We start from the raw sequence: 14,879 nt of genomic DNA, 5'->3' as shown, positions 1-14,879 counted from the left end.
AGAAATATGAAAAAACTCAAAGCAGAAACTCTCCAAAATTTTAATTTTCTCGGCAAAGTTCATATCAGTGGCAACTGTTTGTTGCTTTTCCTGACACACTCTTTCAAGAGACTGTCTATGAAAATACCTAAGTCTGAACAACATAGTCATTCAAATAAAATGTGATGGTTTTTTTTTTTAAGGTGCTTCAGTTAGTAAGCCAAACCATAACACAAAAAATGCTGTTCCTAACAGCAACCAAAGCTTTTCTAATATGCAGGGCTATTTTACACACTCAAATTTCATTAAAGGGTCACACTTTAATTAAGGTTAAAACTGGTAAGTGAAGAACACCAAGATTTGCTAGCAATGTTGGGTGACTTGTGCCAAACACCAGCAGTTTCAGCAACCACTGCAGACATCAGCCAGTTGCAAACAAGATCTCAGTCCTACTGTGGAAACATGAAAATCAGATCACTTCTAAAGTGATCAACTCAATGAAAGACAGAAATTAAAGAAGAATCAATCCAAACAACATCAGCAAGTTTTGTACGCAAGAATTATAGGTGATTATCTTTGTACAGATGTATATATACCAACGGTTCAAAAATAGACCACTTTAGTATGAAAATATACCCCAAAATCTCTGTGTTGGAAACTTTATTTTCAACAGTAGTATTAAAAGGTGGGATTTTTTAAAGTGACTTTTAAAATGGATTGAGTGGAGACTAAATGAATGGCTAAGTGGTTTTAAAAGTCATTTTCTGACAAGCTAATAATAATTTTCAGCCCTCTTTTTTATTCCCTCTCTCTCACCCAGGTGATACCTTCTGCCATTTTTGATGCAGTAAGAAAGCCCTCATCAGATGCAGTTCCTTGATCTTGGACTTTCCAGCCTCTAGAATGGTGAACCACAGAAATGTCTATTCATTATAAATTACTCAGTCTGTGATACTCTGTTACAGCAGCACAAAACAGACTAAGTCATAATAATTTAATGGAACAGAAATTTGTTTGTTACAAGTTAGTCTGTGATAGTCTGTTATAGCAGCACAAAACAGAGTAAGACATTCAATACAATTAATGATACTATAAAATCAGGTTGCTTAACTAGGGCATATAAACTATATAAGGAAGATGAGAACTTGAATTTTCCTGACACTTAAAAATCAGAAAATTAAGATTCTGATCACAGGTCAGTCTGACGTCTAGAGTAGGCAGTGTTGTCATGCCTGACAACCGGAGCTCAATCCCCGGAGCCCACAGTGAAAGGAACGCACTGACTCTCGCACCATGTCTTCTGACCTGACCTCCACATGCACACTGTGAGAAATGTGCCCGCGTGCACACACATGCAAAGCAAAAGTAAAATCTATACTGATCTAAGTGTCTTTAATTTAGCAGATGTAAAATATATAGATAGATAGAATGAGAGAAAGAGGGGGGTGTCAGCAGTCAAAATGTTTAATTTTGACCTTTAATAACAACATTCAAAAATAAAAATTTTAAAAGATAACATTCATAAGAGCAAACCTAGCTTCTAAACAGTTGTTAAATGATTTCTTTAAAAAAAAATAAAAAAAATACAGTGGTACCAACATTAAATTAGGACATTTTTAAACTGGTACAATTCTGCCACCTACAGTTGACAGAAAAGAGTTCATCTCAACGATTTAAAATATTAGTGTTTCAGACAGAAAAAAATTTTAAGCTAAAGACTGTCAAGTTAAAATGAACTAAAAACCAAGCAAACAAACAACAAACAGGCGTAGTGGCATGTGTCTTTAACCCTAACCCTCAGGAAGCAAAGGCAGGTAGATTCCTGTGCATTCAAAGATGGCCTCCTCTACGTGGTGAGTGCAAGGACAGCCAGGGCTACACAGTGAAACCTTGTCTCAAAACGAAAGAAGTAAGTAAGTAAATAAATAAATAAATAAATAAATAAATAAATAATAAAGGAACTAAAAACTCAGGGCTAGTCAAGCACTGGCCACATCAAGCAATGAAAATGGGAATGCTACCATTTAACTGTAAATAACAAAAGAAAAAAAAGTTTATTCATAACCTCACATTTCTTTATAATTCTAAGCTCTGGAAATGGTCCTTTTTGTTTTTTAAATACATGGGTCCACACCACAGTGCAAGTACAGAAGTAAGAGAAAAACACTGTGGAGTCAGTTTTCTCCATTCATCTTTCCAAATTTCTAGGGATCAAAGGCAGGTTTCCAGGCTTGCATGGGGAGCACCGTTACTCCAGAGCTATCCCCCTGGCTCTGGAAAAATGGTTCCTTTTTTTCTAAATTAAATTAACTTTACTTATTATTATTTTGTGTGCATATACACACGCATGATAAGAATGTGGGGACATGCATGCAACATCATGTGTGGAGGCCAGAAGACAATTCTGTGGAATTGTTTTTTTCCTTTCATCTTTACATGGCTTCTGGACAGTGAACTCGGGTTTCCAGGCTTGCATATCAAGAACCTTTACCAGCTGAGCCATCTGTGTGGCCCATGGAAAATGCACCTTTAAATGTAAGACAAGTCAAAGTACAAAATAAATAGCAATCAGTATTTTCCTAACACCTGTTTTCCCAGTTATTTAATTCTTACCAAAATGGAACAGTAAATTAAAAAGTTATAGTCCCAATGTTATTCTACAATCCAAACCAGTCAGGGACAGGAGACACATACCTGTATTCCCAGCACTTAGTAGGCAAATGCAGGCTTAAACCACTAAGGAAGACCCTACCTCATAGAAGCCCAGAGGTCTCTAAATATAAAGTTTATTTCAATGTTTAAGCTGTTTCACAATAATCTCACTTCTTCAAATGTTTCTACCAAACCACCGTTAGTGAATCAATGGAGAATCAATGACTAAGAAAACTTATTGGAAAGCCCACAACACAAAGGAAGATATGTACGCAAACAGAACTGATGCATCTTTTCTAAGAGATCAACTGACATACTAGAAGATCTAGTATCAAAATTTTTAATATTTTTACTAATGTGTATCTGTGTGTGTGTGCCTGTGCATACACATAAGCATGTGCATGGAGATTAGAGGGACAGTGGAGTCCATTCTCTCCTTCCACCTTTACATGGGTTTGGATGATTCTCAGACTGTCAAGACTCTCACTCAAATTCTTATCTTTAAAAATTTAGAGAGCATACATTTGCTCTAAATAGAAGTTTAAAAGAATCAGTCCTTGGCTGTACAGACATAAGCTTGAACCCTATTAATAAATTTTGAACAGTTTTAAGAATGAGTAAAATATTTTAATTACCTTTCCTGTGCTTTGTAAGATAGTTGTTCTTGTTCTCCACACTCTCTCCCTGCTGACAATATCTCTGGTCACATCTACCTCAGCATCCACAAAACTCCTCTGTTTAAGGGCAGTTATATCATCATCTAGATCAGTCTTGATAGTAGATCTTTTCTTAGCCATAATTTTGGCTTTGATTGCAGCAATTTTTTCCACTGACATGGCTTCAGACAAAGACCTAAAAGTAATTTATTTTTTTAAATTTCACAGCAAAGATTCCTTCAGTACAACATATATGTTGCACTTAAACTGATGATTTATTTAAAAAAAAATACCCACTGCAAGTGACAATAAGTTTTTCTCTAAAATTGCATACTTAATGTCTTATAGTCACACAACTCATAAAGATAATAATAGTCTAAAAGCAAGTTAGTAAATTATTTTAGTTTTATGAGTATGAGTGTTTTGTCTACATATAGGTCTATATGTCATTTGTATGCCTAGTACCCAAGAAAGCTAAAAGAGGTCTTCAAATTCCCTGAAAGTGAAGCTACTGGCAATTGTAGGCCACCATGTGGGTGCTGAGAATCAAATCAGGGTCCTCTGAAAAAATGGCCAGTGCTCTTAAACACTGAGCCATCCAGCCTTGAATTAGTGGTTTCTTTAAATTAAAATTAAAAATTAAATAATAATGAAATTCCTTTTTAAATCTCCCACAGAACTAATACAGTGCTTTTGCATATATTCTCTGAGGCTTTACCAGTGATCTATATTTACACCTCTCTACATATGAAAATTAAACACAAGCACAAAGGTCATTTTGTAATGGGGAGAAAAATTCATCGTGTTAAAAAAGCTCAAAGCTTGGGTTTTTTTCCATGAAATGTATTTCAAGGTGTTAAAGCTACAGGCTACATATACAGATAACTTCAGAATCCAGAGACTCTATGCCACAATAGTCCCTTTAATATCTGGAAGACAAAACCATACCTAATTAAAACTTCATTATAAAAAACTAGGAAGCCGGGCGGTGGTGGAATACACCTTTAATCCCACTTGGGAGGCAGAAGCAAGTAGATCTCTAAAGCTACACCCTGTCTCAAAAAACAAAAGCAAAATAGAAAAAAAAAAAAAAGAACAAGCAAATAAAAAATTATACAGAAATAAACTTATTTTGAAATACTTTTATGTCTTCAATTTACTTGATTCTCAAATAAGCAAAAACCAGTCTTTTATGATATAAATAAAAACTGTAGTATACAATGAAAAAAAGAAAAGTAAATTTCTCTGTGCTTTCAATTTTCTGGCATGTTTCCTTTTGAGATTCAGGGAAAATAAATCAATAGTCCAGAGTCTAGCAAAGTGGCTCAGAGGTTATGAGCACTAGCTGCTTTTGCAGAGGACCAGGGCTCAGTTCCCAGGACCCACATGGTAGCTCACAATCATCCATAACTCCAGTTCCAGGGAATCATGATGCCTTCTTCTGAACTCTGTGAGCACCAGACACATAGCATACCGACATAGAAAGAATAGTCAACATATAAAAAATAAAATAAACTAATTTAAAAGAAAAAATATACCATGAATTCTCAGTTTTCAAAACTATGTTCTATTAAATATTTCATAACAATCTTCCCAACAACTCTAATATAAACAGCAAAATTTCTTGTCTAAATAATAAAATACATTCAGTTTAGTAGTACTTACAAAGTACAAAAAAAAAGAGGAAGATTCAATAAAAAATATAATTTAAAATTTTGATCTCCTAGAAGAGAACATCCCCTTATGGAACCACATGTGGAAACTACCCATTAAAGGACTGCACGAAAATGTATTGTACGTTTTTTATAACATGAGAGAAATAATTCAACAGTGGTTGAGGACAGTGGTATACTCTTTACCTAGCATGCATGAAGCCATATACTTAACAGAGACCCAAAAAAAAAAACAAAAACAAAAACAAAAAACAGAACCTAGGCCAGCAATCCAGTGGCTCATGGAACTCCTCCACCACAGGCAAGCATCAAGGTCTTGCAGCAACAGCTAAAGATATAATAGAAGAATCACTAACAAAGGATGACAAGATGAGAAACTAGGAAAGAATTAAAGTAGTCTGCCATCTAAGACTATCAATATGATGTCCCAAAGAGGACAACACAAAACATTAAAGAAAAATGACATTCCAACTTACTAATTATGTACTGGCTCATCAATCTGGAGAGAATGTGGCTCTAGTATCACTGTAATGGGCACAAACATTAGCAAAAAAGTTCTAAACAAGGTCTCTCCTGCACCCTGCTGTCCTGCTCAAATCTTAATTAGTATAACGTGAAACCCATAGGCAGAGATAAAATATTGTGATTTAAAAAAACTGATAATGTGCTTGTTTGGGGAACTTTCTGCAGTCCACCTATAAAAGTCAGGTTAGATGAGCAAACATGAGGAGAAATCTTCCATTAGAGATGGATGTTTGGTCAACATACTCAAGAGAAAAGAGTGAGTTTGAGCTTCATTTTGGATCTTTGGAGGATGGTGGAGGAGATGCAACTCAAGTTCTAACTCATCTAAAGCACATGTTGTAAAACACATTAAATGAACCAAGCAAGACCAAGACCAAGTAGATATAACAGAGCATGAGATATAAGAGTTTAGAAATATTCCCACAATAAAGTATTAAAAAAAAGACAGGTTAGTACGATTCACAGAAGTCCTGTCTTTTCAGTTGATTTGTAACTTAACAGGGTACCATAAATGAATTTTTGAAGCTAATGTATTTTCTACCTTTTTCTTCTACTTTGCACTGATTTCTAGCTGTGAATTAAAACATATCAGCATGTTTTTAGATAAATTCAAATTGCTTTTTGTTTTATTACATTTGTTTTTGTGTATGCATACACAGACATGCAGCACAATGTGTGAAAATCAAAAGACAGGTTACAGGACTAGGTTCTCTTCTTACCATGTGGGTATGGGTATCACACTCAGGTCACTGACTGAGCTTGGCAGCATGGTCTTTACCAGTGAGCAATCTGGATGGCTCAAGCTGACACAGGACTTTCAATGATCAGACTTCTACTTCTAGCCAAGATAAGTGCCAGTGATTGGAAAAGCTCAACAACCAGAAAATAACTAGCTAAACTTCAAAACACTGAATGGCAGTGATTCCCTCACAAATGATAAATGAAGGAGGTAATTCCTACAACTTCTCTGCCTACTGCCTTGAAAATTTCCAAAATAGGTCCTAAGAACCACCCAGGGAGAGCTTAGTTAAGACCAAAGTGTTTACATGACACAGAATATTTCAGAAAAGAGCTGAACAGAGGTATTGCAGTAGAATGCTAACACATGAGCTTAACAAAGGAATTCTCTAAACCTAGAAACAATTACCACCCAACAAGTTTAGGTTGGCAATACAAGGCTGGTGTTCCCACCAGCCAAAATGAAAACTATCCACAAGACATTAGAAAGTCTACCTAAAACATGACTGCCTCTAAAGTAAGTGAGAATAATTACTGTAATCAATCTCTGTTCAGTGTAAAGTACCTAGAAAAAAAGAAAGTTGTGCCTATGGTGAAAATTCTACAAGGTTGGCTGGCTGGCTAATTAGAAAATCCTGAAGAGTTGGAATGTCACAAGTCCATAGGCAAATTGTAGATTAAGAAAGAAGTGACCCTAGAGGTTCAAAGACAAACAGGAAACAGCTGTGTGGGCTGGTGAGTTCCTCACCAGATGCTACAAACACAAAAGCCCACAAGCAACTGAATTAAGTGACCATCAACTAGACTCTCTGATACCATGAGACAAAATAGATCTTCCTCTTTTACATTTCTCAGGTAGTTATCACCAACAGTGTAACAGAGAAAACTGGTAGACGGGGAAGGTTACTGCTGTGATCACCTGACTATTCTATTCAGAAGCTTTAGGAACTGGTTTATGGAAAGAATTAGTAAATTTGGAGAGAAGACCAGATAAGTCCTAGAATTCTATATAGGCAGAGCTTACTTCTTGTGGGAACTCAGGAAACCAGAATGCTCAAAGACGGAGGTTGGCTAACTACGAGGTTTAATAAGAACAAAGACTCTATTAGGGCTTTCATAGAAACCATATGTTCCATACTGTTGCAAAGAATTTGTCACATTTTGCCCATGCTCCCAGACTTTGAGTGGGGCTAAATTTAAAAGGAATAAACAATAAGACAGAGGAAATGTCAAGGAATCTCAGCATAGATACTGCTAGGTGGTCAGACTTACTGTAATAAATGTAAACAAAAAACCAGGGAAGGACTGGAAAATGCAGTATGCCAGAAAATAAACTCATAAAGGGTAAGGCATAGCTGGTGAAGAGATTGGGGCCATTTTATTTAAAAGCCTAGTACTTTGCATCAGAACAGGATAGATACTTTTGAGATAGCACAGGAATTAGCCAGACCACACACACTGTAGGCTTAAGGAAATGGATGATTTTACTTAACTTGGTTGAAAGACTACTTTGAGATCACCATGTCCCTCTAACCTGGGACCTCATATGAAAATCCCCAGCTTCAGTTATTTAGGAGTTCAAAGAATACAACAGCCATGACTCTAAGCACACCAGCCACCTACAGCAGATATCATGCTAGTTTTGCAGGCATTCAGAATGCAAAAGTTACAAGGCCATGGAGGTTTCCACCAAGATTTCAAAGGAAGACCTGAGAGGCCAGACAAATAGTTAGCCATACCTGAGACAATGCATGAGGTTGTGTGAGTGAACCTAGGGACACAATACAGGCATGGAACATCTGCCTCAGTAACTTGGAGGCAAAGAATAGATAGAGCCAGCCTAAGAGAAGTCATGTGAACTCTAACAAATCAGGCCATAGGGATGGGGCTACCCAAGCCTACTGAAGCATAAACGTATTATCACAGTATATGCCACTGATGGTGGACATGAATATACAGGATTTAACATTACCCTTTAGATTGCAGACTTGCTTTGGCTTGGTCCCATTCCTCTCTATGCTGCAGCTCTCCATTTTGCAGTAAGGACATTTATTCCTCAGTGTTGCATACTAAAAGTATGGAACTTGTCACTAAAAAGTTTATTTATTTATTTGTTTGTTTACTCATTTATTTATTTTGTATATATGAGTTCTCTATCTGCATGTACAACTTTGCCAGAAGAGGGCATCACATTCCACTATAGATAGATGGTTGTGAGTCACCATGTTGTTACTAGGAATTGAACTCAGGACCTCTGAACAGGACCTCAGTGTTCTTTAACCACTGAGCCATCTCTCCAAACCCAAAGGAATGGTTTTTTGTTTTTGTTTGTTTTTCAAGACAGGGTTTCTCTTGTAGTCCTAGTTATCTGGGAACTCACTCTATAGACCCAGCTGGCCTTGAACTCAAAGAGAAATACCTGTTTCTGCCTCCAGAGTGCCAGGGTTAAAGGCCTGAGTCACCACTTCTGGCATTACTAAATTTATAGAGACTCAGGACTAAGAGACTGCCACTTTAGGAGACTTTAAGCTGAACTCTCTGAATAATGCTGGAACTTCTGAGATTCCAGGGACTATCAAAAATGGACTAAATGTATTTTGCATTATAAGACAAAGATGATTCTTTGGGAGCCACAGATATATTAGTGTTTTAACAGGTAATGTGTTAAAGGCCTGGTCCCCAACTGATGGTGCTATTTTCTGGGAGTTTCTAAAAATGTGAAGAGGTTGGACTTAGCAAAGAAGTGAGTGATTCACTGGGGTGAAATCCTTGGGACCATCATTTCCCTGGCCCTTCTAGTATCCATACACATACCCCACCCTCTGCCTCCCAACCCCCACTTTTCTCCTATGTTCCAATGCTTTCTATTACATACTCCATTCTATACAATGATGCAGTACCTTTCCACATGTGGGTCCAGGATTAGAACCATAGAACTCAAAACTGAAAGTGAGTTAGAAGAAATATTATCGTCTACAACGATATCATGCTACAGGTGCAAAGACTAACACAATAAGTAATCTGGAGTGGGTTCTTATATAATAGGTTATAAACAAATATCATGCCATTTTACTCAAGGGACTTGAGAACCTCTGGGTATTAATATCTGTGGAGAGATCCTAGACTAATCCCAACAGATTCCAAGGGACAACTGCATTCTTCTAAACTTAGGCAACAGGGACATACAATAAATAAAAATGCAAATGTAAATTTTAACATCTAAACACTCCATTTTCAACATACCTTTACATAAAATCCATACTATCTACTTAAGAAACCCTTACCTAATCTGTTCTGTCTGAACAATCCCTTCTTTATGGCCTTCCAATCGAGCTGCCAATCTCTCCTTATCAAGACGCACACACTCTTCATCCTAAAAAAAAAAAAAAAAATCACGTTAGTAAACACTTAAAACTTTTACATGGAAAAAAAAAAATCACTACACATTAACTCCTTACCAGATTACAACAGTACAGTTCCATGTAATATTGTACTTCAATCAATTTTAAGACAATTTACTTTTAAGACTTTTACTTTCAAAAAGACAATAGTATATTTTTGATCGTGTAAGTATGCAACTGATTTCTATGGGTCCTTGACTTAAAATAGTACGTTCTAATAAACCACATGTACTGGCTAGTTTTATGTCAACTTGACAAAGCCTTGAGTCGTCTTAGAGGAGGGAACCCCAATTCAGAAAATACTCCCATAAAATTCGGCTGTAGACAAGCCTGTATTTTCTTAATTAGTGACTGATGTGGGAAGGCCCAGCCCATTGTGAATGGGGCCATTCCTGGACTGGTAGTCCTGGGTTCCTATAAGTAAATAGGCTGAACTTTGGAATCAGTAAGGCAGTTTCTTAGAAAGTTGGGTACCAATCTACCTCAAGACCCAGCTATACCAATCCTGGGTATATACCCAAAGGATGCTCAATCATACCACAAGGACACTTGCTCAACTATGTTTACAGTAGTGTTACTCATAATTGCCAGACCCTGAAAACAACCTACATGCCCCTCAAACTAAGAACAAAAAAAGAAAATGTGGTACATTTACCCAATGAAGTATTACTCAGCGGTTAAAACACACACACACACACACACACACACACACACACACACACACACACACACACACACACAATGACATCATGAAATTTGCAAGCAAATGTATGGAACTAGAAAAAACAATCATCCTGAGTAAGGTAACCCAGACCCAGAAAGACAAACATGGTATGTACTCACACATAAGTGAATATCAGATGTAAAGCAAAGTATAAACAGGCTACAATCCACAGCCCCAGAGAAGCTAGGTAACAAGGAGGACTGTAAGAGGGATGCATGGATTGTTCTGAGAAGGGGAAATAGATGAGAGATCTACTGGGTAAACTGGGGTAGGAGAGGGGAATGGGAACATAAGGAATCAGGTTGATTGAGTTAGGGGTGGGGCAAGGGGAAGACTAATAAAAGAGATAACTTGATAGAGGGGGCCATTTTGGAGAAGGGAAATTCCCAGGAATCCATAAGGATCCCTAAGACTCACAGACAGCAATAGTGGAGAGGGTGCCTCAACTGGCCTCCTGTAATCAGATCCATGCCTACCCTAACTGTCAACACACAGTCTTCATCCAGGAATACATGATCACAATAGGCTGGGCCCTCCCACATCAATCACTAATTAAGAAAATGCCCTCAGGCTTGTATACAGCCCAATTTTATGGAAACATTTTCTCAACTGGGAATCCCTTCTGTCAGATAGAAGCAGATGTAGAGATCCACAGTCAAACACTGGGCCGAGCTCTGGGAGTCCAGTTGAAGAGAGGGAGAGATTGTACAAGCAAGTGGGATCAAGACCATGGAGGGGAACCCACAGAGAAAGCTGACCTGGGCTAATAGAAGCTCAAGGACTATAGACCAACAGCTAGGGAGCCTGTATGAGACCAAGGCAGGATTCCTCCATGTGGAAGACAGTTGTATAGCTTGGTCTGTTTGTGGGCCCCCCTAGCAGTGGGATCAGGACCTGTCCCCAGCATATGAGCTGGCTTTTTGGAAACTATTCCCCATGCAGGGATGCCTCACCCAGACTTGATGCAGGGGGAGGAGCTCAACTGATATAACATTCTTTGTTGACTTCCATGGGAGGCCTGCCCTTTCTGAAAGGAGGAGTGGATGGGAATAGATAGGAAGAGAGGAAGGAGGGGAAACTGTGATTGGCATGTAAAATAAATGAAAAAAAAAATAATTTTAAAAAATACCAGAAATAAAAAAGGAAGGAAGAGGAGAGAGGCAGGGAGAGGAGGGGAGGGGAGAGAGGAAAGGAGAAGACTGGAGGAAAGGAGACCCAGGCTGAGCAAGTCAGTAAACAATAACCCTCCAGGGCCTCTGTATCACCTCCTGCCTCCACATTACTGCCCTGTTTGAGTTCCTATCCTAATTTCCCTCAGTGATGGACTATGGATGTGGAAGCGAAAGCCGAATAACCCTGTTCCTCTCCAACTGCTTTTGATTACAGTGTTTCATCACAGCAATAGTAACCCAAATTAAGATACCATGATTAATTTACAACATAATAAGCCAAAAACGCGTTTTATGCATCTACCTACTAAATACCATAGTTTAGGGTTGTTTACTTGAACATATCCACTATCCTCCATTTTTTATAAATGCTGCATTGTAAGTGTTAGGCATCTCACATTTTATTGAAAATTGTAAAATAAATTCTTATAAACATATATGTATTGCTTTTGTTTCATCAAAAAGCTTAAAAAAAAAAAAAAAAAAAAAAAACCACTGGGGACTGGAAAAATGGCTCGCAGTTACGAGCACTGGCTGCTCTTCCAAAGGACCTGGTTTCAATTCCCAGCACCCACATGGCAGGTCACAATTATCTATACTATTCTAAGGGATCTGATACTTGATACCTTTACACAGGTAAAACACCAATAAAATACAAATAAATAATTTAAAAACAAAAACACTGAAAACCGTAAGAGTTTACTATATGGTGTCCAGACATCTATGTTCTCTCCCAACCATTACTATTTTCATATTATATATGAATTACTTTCATTTTATATATATATATGTATATATATATACACACACACACACACACATATATATATATATACACACACACACACACACTCATATATTCATTTTTAAATGTTTATGGATTATTTATGTGTACTGAGTACTTTGTCTGCATGTCTACATGTATGTATGCACACAACATCTTGCTTGGCACCTGCACAAAATATGGATTATGCATGACTGGGCATCAGTAGAGGATGCTGGGAACAGTCTTCTGAACTTGATCTTAACTGCTGAGCCATTTTTCCAGTCCCTATAGATCCATTCTTAATTGGGGGGGGGGGGATCTACTTTTTAAAGGAAGTCTTCTTCAAAGTTAAATTTTTAATTTTGGATACTGATTTTTTTTTTCCAAATCTGGTGCCACAGGTTCCAAAATCTACCAAATAAAAGTCAAAACACTACAAGAAAAACTTGAATAGCTTTTAAATGGCAAGTTCCTCAGCACATTAAAATATTACTACAAAGTTCCCAATAGACTATTTCAAAATCTTATCTGGCAAGGGTGTGTGTCTCGTTCCTATAATCCCAGTAGTCAGAAGGCTAAGGCAGAAGCATCAACAGTTTAAAGTCAATACTGGCTACAACAATGATGTCATCCTGGGCAATGTGATTTCTAACATATTAGAAAGCCATGTGAAATTTAGTTTTAAAGATATGTGGCTGGTTAAGAAAAATCCAATAAAATGACACCTATCTGGGTCAAAATTTATATTCAACAAATAAAAAAACAAGGAGTAGTTCAATGAATGAGACTGTATAAAACTATACACAAGATATTAGCAAACTTAAGACATGGAAAGAGAAAAAAATATTGGGCTCCAATTCATGCCTTATTAGTTTTCTACTGTGTAAAAATGTTAAACCAGACACATCAGCAAAGATATTTTAGCAAATGCATTTAATTTTTACCATTTGTAAGTAGGTAATAATCATGGTGGTCAAGATCCTCAAAAAAAAACTGTCATTTTAAAAATACAATCTAAATTTTAATCAAATTAGAATCCTGACTGAAGTTTTCTTTTTCCTCCCATTGTGTCTTAAAAGAATTCAATTTCTTGAACTAACTTCTAATAAAATGTTTACATTGTAATTTTATATATGACAGACAAAAAAGGTAATGCTACTTTTTACTGAAAATTTCAAGTTACTGGCATTTAACTTTCTTAAGTGTTGATTTTTTTTCTTCAAATAATTACATTGTGATATTTTCATATTTCCAAGTAAATGATGACCCTAAATGCACTAGCTGTTTTAGTAGTATCCAGAGTCTTCCTTCATACAGGAGAAAATGGGAAAGCTTCCCATTTTACTGCCACAAAATTCACACACATTACAGCAGCCTGGTGGTTCTAATTTTGGTTCTACAAACCTCGGTAAATTACTTTTCTGTGGAGTCTATTTAACCCACTGATGTTGAGTCTAGGGCTACAAATCCAAAGGGTGGTAGAAAGAATGCATGACTTACTAGACAAGGTATTTAAAGTATCATCTTGTATAGACCAGTAACAATGAATTAGTTATCATTACTTAAAAAATACCATGTTCCTGTGTCAAAATACACTTAACTAAAATTACACTGTTTTAAATTCACATTATTACTGACTCTACTGTATGTACTTGCCAACCAGTGTTACCCTAGTTACCTTCCTCATCCTTACTTATAGAAGCCTGGCCATTTACATAGCAGAAAAAAAATATACACAAGTCTAAAATTAAAGAGAATGTATGTATAGTCCAAAATAAAAAGATACATGGTTTCTACTATTGTTAACTCTTGTGAAGAAGACAAGTGCTATTTCTTTAAAGTAAAGGGATACATGATCATTTAAATATTTCCTGGATCTTAAGTTTCTGGTAAATTATTCTCTATGACCCAGAAGTTTTCTAGGCATACAAATAATACTCAGCTTGTTATAAATTTCCATTAAGTCATTAATATGTATTTCTATATATTATTAAAATTTCTAAGGATATCTTACTCAGAATACTAACTGTTCTACTAATGGTAATAGCAATTTTTTTTTAACTGTCCTAAAGTATACATTATGAATACTATCTTCTGAAATATACATAAACTATGGCATGGCTCCATCTAGTTAGTTAGCACTGTTATTATTTTACACTGCCACTTTTTGATGCTGAGAACCTCTTCCTTAGCTATTTTAAAAACACAATGTAGTTTATTAATTAGTTACCACCATTATACAATAGACTCAGGTATTAAGGAGATGGTCTTCTGAGAGGTAGCTGGACTCTAAGGGTTTTTACCTTACATCTCTCCACGGGCCCTTAGGAATGGGGCCTGACTGAAAGGTACAAGGCATGTGCTATGAAATGTTAATCTTGTTCCACGCCTTCCTTCTCATGGAATATGCCTCCTTGCAAAGGTCCAAAGACAGTGTGGCCAGGCAACTGTAGGCTGAAATCATGAGCCAGAGCAAACCTTTCTTTATACTGTTTTCCTCTGGTATTTTGTCCCAGCAACAAAAAGTTGCCAACACACTATTCTAATCCATTTGTTCTCACTAAAGTACTAGAAATCTAGAATCTGTGTCAATCAA

At 36.7% G+C, this 14,879-nt stretch overlaps 1 protein-coding gene across 1 annotated transcript in view; it reads right to left on the bottom strand.

Annotated features, from left to right (window-relative positions):
* Positions 1 to 14,879, bottom strand: part of Cdc73 (cell division cycle 73) — a 91,544-nt gene that overhangs the window by 64,669 nt on the left and 11,996 nt on the right. The window contains exons 6-7 of the mRNA XM_051183171.1: positions 9,508 to 9,596; positions 3,267 to 3,483 (exon numbers count right to left, since the gene is read on the bottom strand). Coding sequence (XP_051039128.1) covers positions 3,267 to 3,483; positions 9,508 to 9,596 — 306 coding nt within the window. The remainder of the gene's footprint in view (positions 1 to 3,266; positions 3,484 to 9,507; positions 9,597 to 14,879) is intronic.

This window comes from Phodopus roborovskii, unplaced genomic scaffold (assembly GCF_943737965.1).
Source record: "Phodopus roborovskii unplaced genomic scaffold, PHOROB, whole genome shotgun sequence".
Lineage (NCBI taxonomy): Eukaryota > Metazoa > Chordata > Mammalia > Rodentia > Cricetidae > Phodopus > Phodopus roborovskii.
Note: the sequence above shows the minus strand (reverse complement) of the source record. Positions and strands in the feature narration are given on the sequence as shown.